This window comes from Channa argus, chromosome 15 (genome assembly GCF_033026475.1).
Source record: "Channa argus isolate prfri chromosome 15, Channa argus male v1.0, whole genome shotgun sequence".
In the NCBI taxonomy this organism is placed as follows: Eukaryota; Metazoa; Chordata; class Actinopteri; order Anabantiformes; family Channidae; genus Channa; species Channa argus.
The window spans coordinates 4513534-4532389 of NC_090211.1; the positions used below are offsets into that span (position 1 = coordinate 4513534).

Below are 18856 nucleotides of genomic sequence, written 5' to 3' on the forward strand. Positions count from 1 at the left end.
GCTCTACAAAAATATGCAAAAATAGTTTTTTTAATAAATAAATTTAACGTACAAGTGAAAATGACCTTGCCTCCATCTTTCCAGAGCGATCGTACAGAACTCTGATCAAACCCTCCTCTCCTGCACTTTCCTCCATAACCTTATGACAACCAGACAACTAATGACTGATGACTGCCGACAAAATGTGTGAACTTTACTGTGAACTTGGCCGAGTTGGGAATTTAACAGAAACATGGGAATTGCCTTGGCATGGTCTTAGGCATGTTTTAGTCATTTCAGTCCCCAAGTTACATGTACATGTACATGTTTGCCGTTAAGCAACAGTACAAAGCGTAGGTATTGTCAAAGTGCGTTTTTAGAATATTGCCCTTCAATCACACTATGACACAAAATTACAGCTGGTGATAGTGGTGTGAAACTTCATTTAATTGTTGACGCTTCCCATCCAACTATGTCACTGATAGATATGATCATATTTCATGAAGCCTTGTTTAAAAGCACCAGATGTAGGTATGATGTTGCATTCATCATGTGTGTGATAGGTGTGATAGCACCTAGAATTTATTTTATGTGCCATGACAGTGTTTTTACATTGTTGGGGCTTAAATGGTTTCCCTTTGTTGAAATATAATCTTCTGTTTTGGAAAGTCGTGTTTAATAAGGAACCTAAAGACATTGGAATGAGCCTTTTATTTATCCAATTGAAAAGCAAAACTAATCAGTTACATGACAACAACAAAGAGTGGCCTTGTCTTGGTTACGTGACAATCAGGGAAACAAAGCAAGGCTTTATTTGTTGACGTCACTAATTAAGCTATTATTTACCAACTAGTGCTAAGGTTACGGAATTAAATATTTCCTGTAATACCAAACCAAACCAAACAAAGTTTCTTTCACAGTGTGTCCTTCTTTACTGCCAGCTGAAAGACGTTTTTACAGTTAAAACATATTAATCAATAAAACACATGGACTTTTCTGCATTTATACAATTATTTCTTAGTAATAACCATATTCATTATATATATTTTTTGTCCTTTCTGCTTGTGCCGTGAGTTCAGGGTCGCCCCAGCAGATCTTTTTCTGCGTGTTGACACAGTTTTTACGCTGTTGTCCTTCCTGACACAACCCTCCCCAATTTCTACCGGGCTTGGACCGGCACTGCACACCTGGGGATGGGAATGGGCTGTTGGGCGTTCGGGACCGGTTGGTACGACATCCATGGACCACAGGGTTAGTGGTTCGATCCCTGATCCCCGGTCAAAAGTGCAAATGCATTAATGAATTTGTTAGTTGTATAACGGAGTAATACAACACAGGACAGAAATTCACAGGGATTGGTTGAATTTGCATTAATTGCTCCCATCGCAACATCACAAATTACTAAAGGGACTGAACAGTACACAAGGCAGGGAAACATTTCTGTGGATCACTGAAATTCTGGGCACTCTCTAATTCTTGGACACACAGTTTTCCCGTGACATCACATCCTCAGAGTTCTGCCTATCTGGATGGCAAAAGGAGGCTACTCTCCACTGCATGTCACTTATTTGCTTACTTACTTTCCAGATACCGATAAATTTGAGGAGAGGGCAAAATATGAAAGAATAAAGGCTCACTGTTAGACATATCTGTAATAACAGCAGGACAGAGAGGAATAGACATTCTTAGATTAGAGCTGATGGCATTTCTGAATATTATGGATGTGGATGAAACAAAGGTAGAAATTAAACACTGTGTTGTCTTTTGCCTGCTAACTAGTCCTGTAGTAAATGCTGAGTCTCACTTTGAATGTAGTAAGTAAAACACTAGGATCTCAATATGTAGAATGACAGTCCGCATTGTTAATGAAATTAGTGGAACAGGTTTGCCCGGATGATTTTAACTTTTGACACAGGACAGTTTCCATGTCCATTACAGTACTGGAAAATCTCAGATAATCATGTCATGCTAGTGGAGAAACTGTATAACTAACTAAATAACTTCCTTTGAATCTCAAATTCCAACTGACATCATGTAAATCACTATGTATGGGACAAGTTTGATGAAAATGTTTCACTTCCTAGTGCTTGATTGATGTTGGTGTTGTTGCTATTCACTGTTAACACTGCTGCCTGGAACAAGGCACTGCCCAACATACACATCACCAGACCAACACACAAGTAGGACAATCCTCGTCCTTATCTTGCCCCCTCTGCCCTTTGTTCTTACCCACACACATTACCAACCCCAGTCTGACTCATACTCACTAACTCACACTTGGCCCCTCCCCGTATTTGCCAGATCCTTATCTACACACACAAAGCCCAGATCTCCTTATCTACTCCTGTCAAGTCTTCACCTTGTTTCTGCCTCTGGACTGATCTGCATTTGTTTTGCATTCATTAAATCCTCTTCAATGCCTCTCACTGTCTTTTGAATTGAGCCAACCAATATACAAATCTCTGATGGGATGTAATGTCAGCAAAAACTGTACACAAACGGTAAAGTAAAAGTGCAAGTATTTACCACAAAACACAAACCATTACAAAAAGTACTTCATCTACTTCATTTTCAACTTCACTTTAAAGTATATGCCCTAAAATGTAGAACTACAGGAAGTACTGATAGTGATGTTGATGCAGCCAATCACGTAAAGCAGAGGTGATTTTCAGAGTAAACTGAGACTTTACTAACTTTATGTAACTTTATGTAGCACCTACACTTAACCCTGATAACCTTGTGTCTAACCCTGACCAAACCTCTGTGTTGCACAGTTTTGATCCTTTGTTTTAAAGTGTTTAGTGCAAAACAGTTAAGTAACTCTTAGTGACATTTTGCCACTATTATAAGCAACATTATCCACCAAAAGGTGTACAATAAGAACAGACACATGCCTCCCTACATTTACCCTTAACTAAACCTGAACCTGACTTTACCTACTTCTGCCTACTTGGATTTTGACAATGGCACAGAAAAATGTATGTCGAGTACAGTAATGGAAAAACTCAAATAATCATGTCATACTGGTTAGTGGAGAATGACCTCCTTGTTTGTTTACATTCATTTGTGTATGTCACATCATGTAAATTACTGTTTTCAGAAAAGTTGGAGGTCTCTATAAAAGGAAATGGAGACATATGATGGAGGCAAGGAGATGGAGGAAGAAGAAATAGGGGTGAGCAGGAATTTCTCCTGTATTGGCAGCTGTGGTGGTGTCGCCTGAGGAGGTTGGAGACAAAAATGTACCTAATACACCCAACAGGAATTTGTCATAAACGGACAGTTTGACGAAAACTGACACATCACTTCCTCGTGTCTGACTGGTGGAGTTGCTGCTGCTAGTTGTTAACACTGCTGCCTGGAACCAGGCACTGCCCACTTTACATATCATCGGACCACCAGAGTCGCCCTAAACACACAAGCAGGATGGGAAATGTATAAATACAACATGTATAGGATTATATGATAATCCAAGTCTGGTTTGGCAGAACATAGAGTTAAATCTTTGAGTAAAACTAACAACAAAAACTAATATTTTTAGTAGGTTATAGTTTCAGTCAGTAATTATTTATGCCTTAAATTATTAGTTTGAAATTTTATAAAATACAGTTTTGTAACTTTTACATTTTCATTTATGAATAGAACAGAGGGAAAGAGCTAGGCTAACCTGGCTGAATGGACCTTGTTTTTATCTAATAATAATAATAATAATAATAATAATAATTTCAATATTTACCTCATCCAGAGAAATAAATCCTGTACAAATGCTGTTACTTGTTGATGTGTTCCCACAGTCGACCACAGTTGTCTGGAACTCTTGAAGAACCTCTTCCACTGAAGTTGGAAATATAAGAATGGTGAGAAGTGGAACACCTGAATCATACATAGCTCACAACTGTCTGCTTAATCTGAAGAGGAGAAATGATGCAGACAGTTTGCATAACTGTGTCAGATTGTGTGTTATAGACTCACCCCCTCCTCGCCCAGAGCTCCAGCCTGCAGCCCAACACGTTGAGCCCAGAGTGAAAGTTTGTCCGTTGTCCAGGCATATGGGCTGAATGTAGTTGGACAGGGGGGGCATGGATGCCAGATGCAGCACTGCAACATTGGGCCCAGTCAGGTTGCTCAGAGTGATATTTGTCACATTCAGTCTCACCTCATTGGGGTTGGAGCCATTCTGTTTCAAACGACCCAGCACCACAGTCCATTGAGAGGGAACAGGTGAACTGTGGGAGATAGAATAAACCAAATCAGCACTGAGGAAACCTTCCAAATCTCTGACTGACACTGACTTCATTAACCTACAGGCACCATAACACTAATTACTTGCTGTAAGCTGACCGTCACACACAAAACTGACTGATAACAGAGTCAAGCACCATTACTTTGGATCTGCATACAAAGATTTAATATTACAGTTGAGAAGACATTAGTTTATTCGTTTTTATTATTCATTGCTGCCTTAGAAATACTAATTATTTTTTCAAAATTTTAAGATGAATGACATTATTTTAACAAAATATACACTTTTGAATATGTATTTGTAATAAAGAACAGCTTTTTAGGGTGTTTGGTTCCAATGGTCGCAAACCACAATTGCATTATGGTGTGTCCCAGTGGATCTTTTTCTGGTCTGATAATATTTTTTATGTGTCCAACAAAGTTTCTCCAATAATCTTTACAGAGGTCATGACTTTGTCATTTATTTACATTTTCTCGATACGATACACATACGATTGCTCCTCTGTTTAAACCTGCTGAAACCCAACTGCTTACAATTTATGATAGAAGCATGTTCTAAATATGAATTTTCCTAGGATGAAAGTGTTTCAGGTCATTTTCTGGGTCTCATTTCGAAACTTTCAAATCACAGTTTCTTTCCATTTTTAACAAGAATCGATCAGAACTGAAACCACTTTTCAGAACTCTTTACAGTCTGCTTTACAAACATGTATCTCAATCAAACACTTCCAAAACACTTCCTCATCAACAAAACCCAACAAACACGTTTCAGAATAAGCTCATTCATCCATAACACTGGTAACAAGTCTCACCCACTCACTCTTAGCACACTGAACTACAAAATACTAACATCACACAGCGTTAAATAAAAGGCGTTTTGTTTTTAAAGTTATTATCGTAACTTATTGTTAAATTATTGTAAGTTGTAATAAGAATGAATCAGTAATGCTGCCATGACTTCATTTGCTCTTGTCTTCACATCCCTGTCTCAGGCTTTTACTTTTGTAGCCACTCTTCCCCACTTCCTGTTCCATAGTGTATTCTGGCAACTTCACAAACCTCATTTCTTCTAAATTGTTGTCACATGTGCCCAGGTCTATTTCAACCACCAGCCAGATTCTCTAACTTTCAGATACTTGTTGTTTCTCCCTGTTGGTGGCCTAGTTCTTGATTTTCATTTGTGGACTTTCTCACTTGATATTTTTGTCTGTTTTGCTCTGTTTGTGTGTACATTTAGGTTATTGTTTCAACCTGCCTTGCTTCCATTCTTTTGTTTGCATTCTGTTTCCCCCAATTTATGATAGTTCTCAGTTATCCCAGCCTTGTTCATGTTTAGTTTCCTTAGTTATACTAGTCCTGTCTTCTGTCTTTGTCTTTCAGTGATTTGTGTTTTTGTGAGCATTTCATATTGTTCTCTAAGGTCAAGTTAGATTTTGGCTTTTCTGTAGGGATTTTTAGTTTTACCTCCCTTTTTATCCTGTTTTCTCATAATTTTATTTCTAACACTCCCATCCTTTGGTTACCCCATTCTGTCCATGCCATTCGCTAGTTTATGTATTTTGTTCTCATTTGGATCCTCAGTTTTACTTACCATGACTTACATCAGGCTTTGGGTTGACGCTTAGGAGTCAACGACCGCACTTAAACTTACACAAGCTGTTTTGAATGATGCAGTAATGACTCTGACCCGCCTTAGCGTTGTTTTAATTCAAACTATAATGTGAAAGCTTCAAAATGCTTATTAGTTTTATTTTTTTTTTTTTTTTTTTTTTTTTGGTTTAAAAGAAACATAATTGACCCAGTTTTAAAGTTTAAATGTCCGAAAAATGCGCTTCTGTTTACCTCCGTTTTAAAACCGGCCCGCCGTGCAAACGGCGCCATCTTGTGGCGAAAAAAAGAAGTGACACTTCCTGGAAGTGTAAGTCCTGTGATATTGCACTGTGCTTAGTTTCAAATAGGAACTGCTTTGAACAGTGGAACAAGTAAATTGCTAGGATTGTTGTAAATAGTTTTGGGAGGGTTCGCCTGTGTTTTATATACATTTTTCACCTTTTATTGGCATTGTCTTTGCTTTGTTTCTTATTTTGAACATAGATTTTTTTCACTATACAGTTTGCACATTTATTAGAAAGCATAAAAACTGTTGCGTCTCAATTCTTTTGCTTTACTTACTACTTACTTACTTACTTTGCTTTACTTGCTTTATTTACTACTCGGATTTGTGTTTTTTGTTTAGTTCAGGTTTATTGGGGAATTATTGTATAATATAATGACAAAATATCTGTATAAAAAATAAGTTGATGTTGTAATAAAAAAATGGATATGTAGCATTTCCACAAAAAACAGTTTTAAAGGTGAATTATTGAAGCAAATTGTGATGTGGTAAAAACATCCAAAAAGACCCTTATATCACTAAGGGCTAATGTCCTGATACTATAGTCCTACTGCCTTAGTTTGTGTCACATCTTATGTCTTCACTGGCAATATCTTCCTCTCCTTCCTCCCTTCCCTCTCTCTGCCACTCTTCTGTTGCCACCAATGTGTCCCCTTTGATCTGTGTCTTCAAAAAAACATTCAGAAGCATTTCCCTTATCTGCTTGCTTAATGCACGTTTTTCAATGTATATTATTTTAATATTCTCTAGATTTCAATGTGGTAGCAGCATAAATGCTTTTTTTTAATTATTCTGTTTTCATTGCATTTTAACAATGTATGCTCGCATTTAAAAATGCGCTGCAAAACTATAAAGTTTTGCAGGGGATGGTCTGTGACTGAAAAAGGAGTTTATGATTTTTGACAACTGTCGTCAATGAATTGATTTTGTGTCAAAGCAATGAAAATTTAATCAGTTTTCTCCACGTGGACTTCTGTTTTGCTGACTGTGAGGAGTTTTGACCAATATTAGCATTTTAAAAATAAACCTTATTCAACAACGGTCAGTCTTTATACTACACATTTGTGCTCACTTTGAAATCATAGAGATTTATATTCGTATTCTCTGTATCAAAGTGTTTGCTTCAAACTTTTGTGTGGAGTAAATCTGAAAAGAGTATTAGTTTAGATTTATGTGTGTGTGCATGCTCACTTTGTGTTGGATTTGTTTGTTTTTTTTAATTATGTGCAGACTAAAATGTAACAAATTCAAAGGCTAGTAATTGTAAGATGGAAGGAAATGTATTCATAAGCAGATTAACCACATAGCCGTATCAGAATAGCAGCTGAAACATTACACTGGCACTGTCATAACTACATCATCGAAGGTGTCTCACCTTAAGAAGCAGTTGGCATTGCTCAGCACAAAGTCCACAGCCACCAGAGTCCCACCACATACATGGCTTCCATTCACCTGTAGACTGGCCATCCATGGCCATGTGCCAGCTGTCGTCGAGTTTCCTCCCAGAATACGAGTATTCATTGGGGCCTGGCCACAGGCCACAGCTGGAGAAAGTAGACACAGTGAAAACTGAAGTCGAAACAAGAGAGATGAGAAGAAAAACAGGTCTGCCTTCCTGCGCCACAGTTGCCCCTATCAGTGATGATTAAAAGTGATGGAAAATGGCAAGCTAATGCTATATCGTTTACAGTTTGTATATACAATCTAGTTTTTTGGTGTGTATGTGTATACTGTCTTTCCTGTATCTTTAAGTTCCAAGTTAGTGGTCCAGACAAGAGTGAGATGACGCAGATGGTTTTCATTCCTTATTGTTCTTTGACATTGCTTTTGTGTGTCACATCCCTAAAACCTTGTAAACTAAAAAATGTACAAAAAACGAATACACTGATGTATATTTCAGTCTGGTCGTAAAGTGTTAGCATAAAAGTCTTGGGTTTTGGAATTATTATTTGGAATTATCATAAAGCTTCAATAAAGAGCTGCAACAAGATAATACAGGATATGCCTTATAATTTGGACAATATGTAATTGTGGTATATTTCTCTATTTACAGTCCTCTATTTACAAAGCCTTGACATTCTGGCAGGTTCTCACGTGGAGGTGGTAGGCCTGGGCAGGTGACACTGAGGTCACCATCAGTCCCAGGTGATGTGAAGGTGATGAATCCCGGCTGGTTACTGGTGATCACACTGTTGATCCAGGACTGATACTGAGACACTCTGGCGTAGATCCCTGGGAAATTGGGTTCAGCACAGCCATTTCCAAAACTCACAACTCCACTCTGGATCCAGCGACCATTCTGCTTGCTCACCATGGGACCACCAGAATCCCCCTTTTAAGGAGAGAAATATTTAGGAGAAGCAGCTTTTGTAGAAAGTAAAACCTGACACAAACACATGGATAAAAATCATCACCTGACAGGAGTCTTTTCCTCCTGCACTTAGACCAGCACACAGCATGTTGCTTGTGATTGAGCCGACTCCATAGTTACAGTTACACTGTCTGTTCCCCACAACTGGTATCTCCACCTCCATTAGATTCTCTGAAATACTGGTAGCTAAAGAAAAACACATTTAACAGGAATATGTTACTATAGTAACTATCCAAACCTAAAGGACCTCATCAACATGCATTATATGATTTGACAAGAAACTGTAAACGTAACATTTATTGACCTTTTCTCTCACACATCATTAGAAAGCTTACTGCCAACACGTCAAGAAAAGATCAGTTTTATAGACATTATTTGTCCTGTCCACACTTTAACACTGTTTAGGTAACATTTTATTTTAAAAGTATTCGTACAAGCTTTGAATTATTTCCAATAAAATGTCTGAGTTTTCTCGCTGTCTATGTAAACAAATGTCTCCTGTTGTTTCATGACTCACCTCCACTTGAAAGGGTGCCCCATCCAGTGACCCAGGAGTCAGTTCCATTGAAGAAAGTGCTGCCTGATGCTGCCAGACAGATGGGCCTGATGTAGCTGTTGAAACTCACCGTTGAGGAGAGTTGCAGGAGGCACATGTCATTGTTATTAGTTGTGGGGTTGTAGTTGGGATGAATAATGGCCTTTATTAATGACCGAGACACCGAATTTGGGTTGCGTCCACTTTGAGTTTGGAGACCCAGGTACGCAGTCACAGTCTTTGCGCTGATACTGAGGTAGAGAAACATAACAGCATCTTAGTAGTTATTACACACTGATGGAAACAAAATTTTCTCAGTATACATTTTTCAACCTTAGCTTAATAAGTATATCAAATGTCCATCAAATTAATAACTTAAATCTTTTAGTTTACATATTCTTTGGATTTGCTATGGAGACCTCTAAAACACTAAAGCTCTATTTTTAGCAATCTATTTATTTATTTTTTCACATTAAAACAATATTGTCAATATTTTCTTTTTGCCGTTGTTTATACACTATATCCTCACTTCTCACCTTTGGAAGCAGTGAGCAGCAGTCAGCACCCACTGATCATTGATGAGGGATCCTCCACAGAAGTGGCTCCCAGATGTTTGTAGACTGACCTGCCAGGGCCAGCTGCCTGAAGAGGCCACCTGTCCTCCAACAATCTTTGTGTTGAGAGGAGCTTGACCACACACTGAAGAGAGGCAGACAATAAAAACACAGGGTAAGCAATTTTATTTTGAAATTTTAGGACCAATTGTTTGTGTATTTTAATGGTTTGTGCTGTAAGCTAACATTTCAGAGGAGAAAATCTTTAATCTTTAAACTTAAAGATAAATCTTTAAATTTATCTTTAAGCTTCTACATGCATAGTTAAGTATTCTGGTTTAAATCACACATGAATATCTTTAAAATGTCATAAATGACAATAGAAAAATAACTAAAGGAGCTGTTTTGGCTTAATCAGTAAAGTAGCAGGTGTAGTGGTTCATTTCCTTGTTCCTTCAGGCCAAGTGTCACTTTTGATAAAGGCTTCTGACAAACGATTTAATGTAAATGTAAAGATGTACAGTATGTCAGCATAGAGAGAGAAGTAGACTTACCACTGAGTTGTGAGTGAGACACTGAAAAACACACAAAAAAAAGATTGAAACAACTTATTATTTATATTTACATTTCGTGTGTGTCCAGATACAGAAATGGATTTCGTGGCTATTTTATAAGCTGTTAAAAAATCTTTCAAGACCAATACCAACTTGTCAGTCATTGCACTGTACTGCTATACACAACAGAACACTTTGGACTATATGAGACTAGGCCTTTGAAATTTCCGACACTGACTAATCCTTCTCAGTGTGTCATTCTTATTATTTTAATTTGGAGTTTTTTTGTACATCCTCCTTTATTCATCTACTGACGGATGTTGAAATGTTTGACTTTGTGTGTATTTGTATCTTTTGACAACCATCTTTTACACACTATGAAACACATATGCATTTAGGAACTTTAGCTGTCGCTATGTCTCAGAATAAGCACTTAAACCTCAAACTGGTTTTACTGCATTGTGTAATGTGACTGATGACATACTTTCAACATCTATGTTCACAGGAACATTGCAACCAGGTAGTTTTCTAAAAATAAAAGTTATCTAAAGGAGACTAAAGACTATGAAAAATCATTTAGTGAAAGCATCTGTGCCAGACAGATGACAATGTTAATGGCACGTTCACTGACGATTTTAGTTTTTGTCACACAATCAAAAAACTAGCATGTACTATACAAATGCCCATATAATATACTATTACTGTGATTACTGATATTAAGTCCTACTGACTACTACTAATTTTACTAAAACTTGTTTTACTAGTGTTGAGTGTACACATTGTATGTGTACAGTATGTGCTGTTACACACACCGCTGAGTGGGATGCCTGAAACATCGGTCACACTGTGTTAGTATAAGAAAGTCACACATTTTTCAAAACACTAAGTTGCTGTAATGTTTCCAAATACCTTTTAAGAACAGAAATGGCTGAATTTAAAGTCGTAACCACTGCTTTGAAACCTTACAAAAACTCCCAAAATCCTGAATCTTTATACAGTGAAAAAGTCCTGAGCACTGTGTTAGTTTCCTTTTGGTCTATAAAGATAAAATAACATAAGTTTCCACATTTCCACATGTTGTATGTGTTCCTAAAAAAATGGCAATGACAATGTCAGTGTGTATGAACTTTAAATAAAAGGGAAGGGAGGTAGAAAGGAAGAAAAGTAGGATGATAAAACATTACTATTGTTCGTAATTTATTGTGTTTTTACTTACTCAAATTTAACCCTGGTATGAAATAAATTTCCCAAAATTTGGGGAGTTTAAAATTCCTCATTCACATTTTTTTTCTATTCAGACTTCCCTGATTGGGAACAAGGGTCTGTAAATAGTTTATTGTAAAACCACAAATATTTGCTAAAATTATTTCCCCAGCTCCAATTCCATATTTTTACTGCTGTGAGATTAATAGTCTGCCCTTCTTAGTTTAATTGAATCTAACCAAACACAGTTAGTATCCTCAAAGTAGAAAGTTAACATTTACACACATTTCTCCTTGGTTAATGCTATACATTAAGAGGGACAACACATTACTGTTACAATATATTTGAAATACATAAATAAAACCAATGAATCAGAGTTTGTTGTTTTCTCCCTGTAAAAACACTTTCCCCCTAATTTTACATTTGTTTTTAAGTTTTAGATAATTAAGTCAGTATGCAATTTAAAAAAACAAAGTATCTCCTCCCTACTGCTGATTATTTTCATGTTATACATATTTCATATTATCATGTGTGGCCCACATCATACTCAGTGTGAGGATACAACTACCTAATTCTAAATATTTTACTTCCTCTTTAGTGTTTTTATTGCTTTCATTAAATCTTCAGTTGACCTCATGATACTGCTTATTCAGTGTCCTTACCTTGTGTAAGAAGAGTCAGCAGAGCTGCCACACAGATCACCTTGTAGAAAACCATGACTGAAAGTCCATTAGATCGCATCTGTTCCTCTATAAATAACCTTCTTCCTTCCCCCTCTTTCTCTCTGTCCTTCCTTTTAAATGTAAACACACCTTCTTTTACCTCTGTACAACACTGTAACCTGTAATGACACACCCAACATGAGACGGAAGCTGGCTGACAATCTGAAAGCCTTTACTCAAATACTATATTTCATTATTTTTTTTACTTAAACTTCTCTGGTCGCTATGTACTTAGTATTCTCTGATAAAGGCATCTGGGTCTTGTTTAGGCTTTTTATGTTTCAGATGTCTGTTCCATTATTTAGCGCATTTCACATGTGGTTTCATTTGTATAAATGAGAGGAAAAACAGTCACGTTACCCAGTGTGTTCTTCAATCTGTGATTGCTTAAACGTCCAAAAACTTTTTTTTTTCCCTCTCCTTATCACAACTCTTCAGACCTTTTGGACCTAACCCCATGTTGGGAACCACTGCCCTCAACTACCTGAAAGTTACAATCAGCTACAGCAGTAAAATGCTGCTAAAGCTCTATTTTGTTGTGAATTATCTAATAATGTCAAAATAGAAGCAGATATCAGCCACAGGAGACATTTTTGTGCAAAGTTAAAAAACAGCTAAATGTTTGAAAAGAAGAATTACACAGTAAATCTGATCATGCAACATTATTGCACCATTGGATAGAACTCTAGTACCTTGGAAGTGTTTGGGAGCACTTTTGTGCAACACTAAGGTATACACAACTTTTTAAATAGACTTTTTTCCTGTCTGTAGTACTTTTTGGTTTTAGTTCATTCCTATCAAAATAGGCTCAGACTCAAAAGCTGCTTATCAAGCTGTTATCAAGTTTAGGTTTATTAGGTCTAATTACACAGCAGTGGGAGAAGTACCTTTCAACAGTAGTGCAAATACTCAATAGCAAGTAAAAATAAAAATCCAACATGCTACATTTTATTTATGTAAGAGAACCTTATGAGAGTATTATCTGGGCCAGTGTAACGTTGAAGTAATAATCATTCATTATAAACAATACACAAAATTATAATCAGCTTTCAGTTGTGCAGCTCATTATACTAATTTTACAAACCTATGTCCTGTTGAGTAGTTTATTTATCAAAAATAAAAAAACAACAATAGAAACTAATTACAAACCCGATTCCAAAAAAGTTGGCACACTGTACAACTTGTGAATAAAAAGTAATGCAATAATTTAGAAATCTCATAAACTTATATTTTATTCAGAATACAACATAGATGACATATCAAATGTTTAAACTGAGAAAATTTATAATTTTAAGGGAAAAATAAGTTGATTTTAAATTTCATGGCATCAATATATCTCAAAAAAGTTGGGACAAGGCCATGTTTACCACTGTGTGGCATATGCTCTTCTTTTTATAACAGTCTGCAAACATCTGGCGACTGAGGAGACAAGTTCAGGAATAGGAATATTGTCCCATTCTTGTCTAATACAGGCTTCTATTTTCTCAACTGTCTTAGGTCTCGTTTATTGCATCTTCCTCTTTATGATGCTTCAAATGTTTTCTATGGGTGAAAGATCTGGACTGCAGGCTGGACATTCAATACCCCCTTATATGCACATTTAACTTCTCCGGCCTCTTATTGCTACCTGTCCCAACTTTTTTGGAATGTGTTGGTCTCATGAAATCCAAAATGAGCCAATATTTGGCAAGCCATTTCAAAATTTCTCACTTTTAGGGTCGCCCTAAGTTGCTTGGCGCCGCCACACCTGATTGGCTGGGATTTAAACCCATTGGGCTCTGCATCCCAGCCTGATGCTCTACCTCTGAGCAATCCAATTAAACAAACCACAAGACTGAAACCTGCTGTCACACCCACAGAGATTAACAATTGCCTGAATACAACCACAGACAATTAACAAAATCCACAAATTACTTAACTTCTTGTTTATTACCACCCTAAAAAAAAAAAACTACTGTAATCTGTCCTCCTGTTTTACTGTAAAGAATAATGAACTTTAGCAGTTTCGTAATGACTAACAGCAGCTCAAGCTTCCCCTCACATTCATCCGATGTTAACATGCTCTCATTTTCCTCTCCAGCACTTTCTACAAAGGCAGAATTTAAACCATTTTCACACACAGTACATGTGGACATGTGAGTGCCGATGAAGGAAATATTCACCAATCACCAATCTTTGAACACCACCCATGTACGTTGCCAGCTGGATGGAGAAACTGACTATGGGCCTGTTGGCTTCTCAGAAATAAACTGGTCAGACTGGAACAGGTTTCCAGTCAACAATTGAAGCTAATCATTGTTAGTTTCAGCCAGTTTGTTTTAAAACAAGTAAAACCTGTCGTGGCAAAAACTATAAGGCAAGTTAAGGAGGCAAAAGTCATCTCAGTCTTGGTTATGGTGAGTTTAATTAGAAAAATAGAGAAACATGCAGAGCAGAACAGAACTTCTCTCATGAGCAGGTCAATCAAATTGACAGCTGTTACAGGTTATTGGTGTCTTTTAACCACTAAGCTCAGCAGCTGAATTTACATGAAAGCACAAAGGACTGACTCAATGCAAATCATCCTTACAGAAAATACACACAGTGGTCAGGAATCTAATTAGCAAGTATCTGAGACCACTCGTCTCCTATGTGTTCCCTGCTGGGTCAGCTTCCTGATGAAGCTCTGGTCTAAAGACAGTAGATCTGCTGAGGTTTGATTGTAGCATTTGGTCACCATAAACAGGCATTTTGCACTTGAAGGAAAATTTCTCTCAAACATCCCCCCTTTTATCATTCTACGATAACTAAACATGGTCAGGATTCGTCAGGGCTAAGCAATAGTAGGAACAGTTCATCAGAAGTGTTAAGTCACAAGGATTTTCAAAACATTTCATGATCATGTTCCCAAATTTATGTTAATTCAATTCAATAGTAAGGATGTTTAGAGGAAAAGGGCACCCAACAAATCCCCCTTGAGCAAGCCCTAGGCAACAGTGGAGAGGAAAAACTCCATCTAACGGGAGAAACCTTCAGCAGAACCAGGCTCAGGGTGGGCGGCCATCTGCCTTGACCGGTTGGGGTAAGTAGAAAAGTAACAGGAGATAAACAGGGCTACAAAACAACCAGGGACTAGACACTGATGTCATTATTGTAATGATATGGAGGTTCCCAGTTAGAGATGTAAAAGGATTCAGAGGAAGTATTAGTCCATGTGCACAGGGAGTAAGGCAACACACACAGTGTCAGTGCAGTAACGCCTATAACATCATATGTGGAGCGGGATAGGATGAAGCCCTTCCATTTCACAAACACAATGTCAGATCAGCCCCAGGTGCTGGTGTCGTCATAGCCAGAATGTCACAGTGACCTCAGTCCCTCCAGCCCCCATCTAGGGCTGTGTTGTTTGGGATGAAGGTGCAACATGAGTTTTCCAAATGTGGTGCAGACTCCTCCCTTGTCAGCAGGCAACAGTCAGTTGCCATTCTGTTCTCCCATGTCATCTGTGATGTTGCTGTGTGTGTAACCAATGAGCCTCTGTTAGTTGCAATACACGTAGTCGATACATTGCATCTACATGCTGACAATGATCCATGATAGAGACCATAAGGAAGAATATAGGCTAAGCAAGTGCAGGTCCAGTCACGCCTCCCGTTAATAAGTTGCTGACCGATCCTTCAATCGTGCCACAGTTCACCAATCATCCACAGGACCACTGCAATCGTGGCGAAGAGAATAAACATGCACATTCTCATCTTCAGGTTCCACTCCTTCATTCTGAGTGGATGCTCTTGCTGTGCAGGATTCTCAGTCGTTGGGCACCTTCCTGTATCCACCTTTCTTGATGTTTGTTGGAGCTTGAAGTGTGGGCCAAGTCCAATCAGCACCTCTCCCCCCTCACCGGGGCGAACAATTCAGAGGACAAATTTGACCGTCTGTGCCTTGTAGGTCGTCTTCCACAACTATTGCATCCACGTCGAGTCGGTGCACGTGTGGGCATAGTTCCCCCTCCGGTTCCAGTGTGTGGATCCTCCTGTAATGGCTGGCATGGACCCACGTGATGCATCTCTCCGCCTTCACTGCTGGTTTTCGATCATGCAGGCTAGTGGCTGCAGAGGTAGACAGGGCTTCTTTCACCTGGGGACAAACAGCTGGGAGAGCTTTGCACAATAGCAAAAATCATATCCTCGTGACAAACCCGTTAGAGTTTGTTTGTTCTAAATAAGTACCACACCAGGAGGTCTTCCCAACTTCACTTCTGCCAATTTTGACATCTCAAGGAATCAAAGCTATCAACACATAACTCCATGTTAGCTTTCAGTACCAGTGTTTTTAACATCAGGTCTGGGAGTACAGATGGTTTCCAGTACCTCAGTGCAGCCATGAGGATCTCCATCCTTCTCTGCAGGCAGAAGACCAGCAGGGCTCAACACAACATCACAGCAATGTTAGGCTGCTCAAGCAATAAATCAGAACAGCTAACCACATCACATGACGCTAATACAGCTTTCTCTGCTGCAACAACAGCAACTGTAAGGTTGGGATAACAAAGACTGTCTTCCTGGTCAACAACAAACTTGGATTAGGCAAAGCAAGTGCAGGGGCAACACTTTTCTTCAGGAGTCCGCATGGTTTCATCATGTGCAAACAACAACAAAAACATTAACCATGCACCACAGCAAACAGGAAAACTTTGCAGAGAACAATTCATCTGCAAAATGGCATCATGCCAAGAAACAAATCATCATTGTTTCATTAGTCATCTGTTTTCGAATATTTTGAATTCCGGCAATTCGTTTTTATCACAGTTTTCCTCTGGTGTGATCAAGTGACCCACATATGTCACTTCAGTCGACAAACTGCTGTCACACTTTCTACTGTGTGTTTTAAGTTTGCAGGACCCGAAAAGGAGGAGACGGCAAGGGAAGGGGTTATGATAAATTAAAGTTTATTTAAACAAAAGGCAACAACAGAAAATCACTCCGTAAGAAGGACGAGGAAATACAGACATACAGACACACAGACATACAATACATAAACTAAGTAAAACAGACCAAGAACTTAAACAGCTGGAGAGAGGGGATTAACTAAACTATAACCACACAGGGAAGGCAAGGGAACTAAGAAACTAGAGGAAATAACACAGAAAACCCAAACAACAAAACTGCGCTGAAATAAACAGAAAACCAAACCTCAGACCAAAACTCAAGGAACAGGGCACGAGAAGACAAAGTCCAAAGAGATAGTTCACAAGGAGAGATCTCTAGGGAAGCAGGGGAGACGATCTGGCAGTGAACAATGGGGAAAGCTGGGTATAAATAAACTGGGGAACAGGTGAAACTAATTAGAACAAAACAGGGAAGGTTAAGATACTAAACAGACTCAAAGGAAGGGACACAGGAGGAGCAACAAAATAAAAGCACAAAACAGGAAATCAATTTAAACAAAACTAGACCAAAACCAGGGACTGTGACAACTGCAGTTTAGAAAAAAAAATTACTTTATGGCTATTGTCTACAAGAGGTTTTAACAGGTGCACCATATAAATTTTTTGCATGCTTCTTCAATCGACAAACACAAATTTGCAATCACCTATGTACCGTAGCAAACACAAAAATTGGTCAAATTTGGTGCTACCAGAGGAAGAATGATTTGTGGATTTTTTACTTAAGCGCACACCCTGCATTCACCTCCTGTGAATTTGAACAAACTGTCACCCAATTTGTTGGTTTCTTAATATGGTAACGCGCACTAGAGAATTCTCACATGAAATTGTTACAGCTGCTGTTAATAGGGAATTAAACACAGGCTTTATGCCATTGATGGCTTCCTGTATTGGTTTTGATATGATCTGTACTCTGATTTTGGATGGACTATCAGAGGCCCTGCGTCTTTCATAAGACCTATGTCATATTTATGACACAATTAACACTATTCAATCAATTGATTAAAACTGTAAATTTCTCAAGATGATGGTAGCACATGTACTGCACACAACAGTAATCAATAACACAACGGTTCAACTACAATGACAACGTCTCGTCACCTACCCAACTTAGCAGGGAGTGTTTATAGAGCTTTCTTACCTTGTTCTGTTCTGCTCGTGTTTCTCCGCTGCTATTTCACCTACATATTATCTTGGGGTGAAATATCATCAGATTTATTATAAATTAAAATATCACAGCAGAAAGTGCAGTAAACAGTCAACTATGACTGATGCTGATGTTATTTTATACAGTGTCTATCAAGTTGTTCAGTGGTTACCATCCAGAGGTACCATCCCCTGCATGGTGACCTACTGTAATTAATGGAACACAAAATGTTGGATCTCAAACAGTTATTCACATCAAACTCTACACAGAAAGGCCACAGCCAGCCAGGGATGCGAACCCATGACCTTACCTTAAGTAGTCTACATAATGTAGTTACAGTAAAAGAGATGGATACACTGTAACGAATTGTTAAATCTGTCAAAACATAATTAAAACTAGAAGTTGAAAAGCACTGACATGTTACTGCAAATAACTAGCCAGGGATTCGAATTTCATAGATTTGTTTTTTGCTGACTGTGATTAAATGAAATCTGCATTGCAAAACTCTTGCATTCACAAGTTAACATCAAACTTTGTGTAAAGAAATGAACCTGTGCTAATATTCAAATTAAATATATAACTGAGTGAATCTCAGTAGCATGTGTTACACACTGTTAATTGTGTTACAATCAGTACTGATTTTTTTTATAGGGTGCATATTTATTACAATATTGTGTAGCATTGTCCTCTACTCTGCTGCCGCTGAGAACAGACTCACTGGCCAACAGCAT

The 18856-nt window shown here is 38.1% G+C and overlaps 1 protein-coding gene across 1 annotated transcript; it reads right to left on the minus strand.

Annotated features, from left to right (window-relative positions):
- Window positions 1-671: 671 nt before the first annotated feature.
- On the minus strand, window positions 672-12132 carry LOC137100370 (prostasin-like). Its single transcript, XM_067478176.1, has 10 exons — window positions 11995-12132; window positions 10130-10150; window positions 9558-9720; window positions 9004-9272; window positions 8530-8672; window positions 8210-8447; window positions 7491-7659; window positions 3952-4205; window positions 3716-3813; window positions 672-3388 (listed from the first exon to the last, which is right to left on the minus strand). Exons 1-10 carry the CDS (start codon window positions 12071-12073, stop codon window positions 3095-3097), a joined length of 1728 nt encoding a protein of 575 aa, XP_067334277.1. The 5' UTR covers window positions 12074-12132; the 3' UTR covers window positions 672-3094.
- Window positions 12133-18856: the final 6724 nt, after the last annotated feature.

Bases quoted from the DNA above. Each gene is read 5' to 3' on its own strand.
- LOC137100370 (XM_067478176.1), bottom strand. From the start codon at position 12,073: ATGCGATCTAATGGACTTTCAGTCATGGTTTTCTACAAGGTGATCTGT. The intron at 4,206-7,490 runs GTGAGACACCTT...TATCTCCCACAG, and splicing joins AATGCCAACTGCTTCTTAAG to TTCACCTGTTCCCTCTCAAT. The intron at 3,814-3,951 runs GTGAGTCTATAA...TTCCAACTTCAG, and splicing joins GAGCTCTGGGCGAGGAGGGG to TGGAAGAGGTTCTTCAAGAG.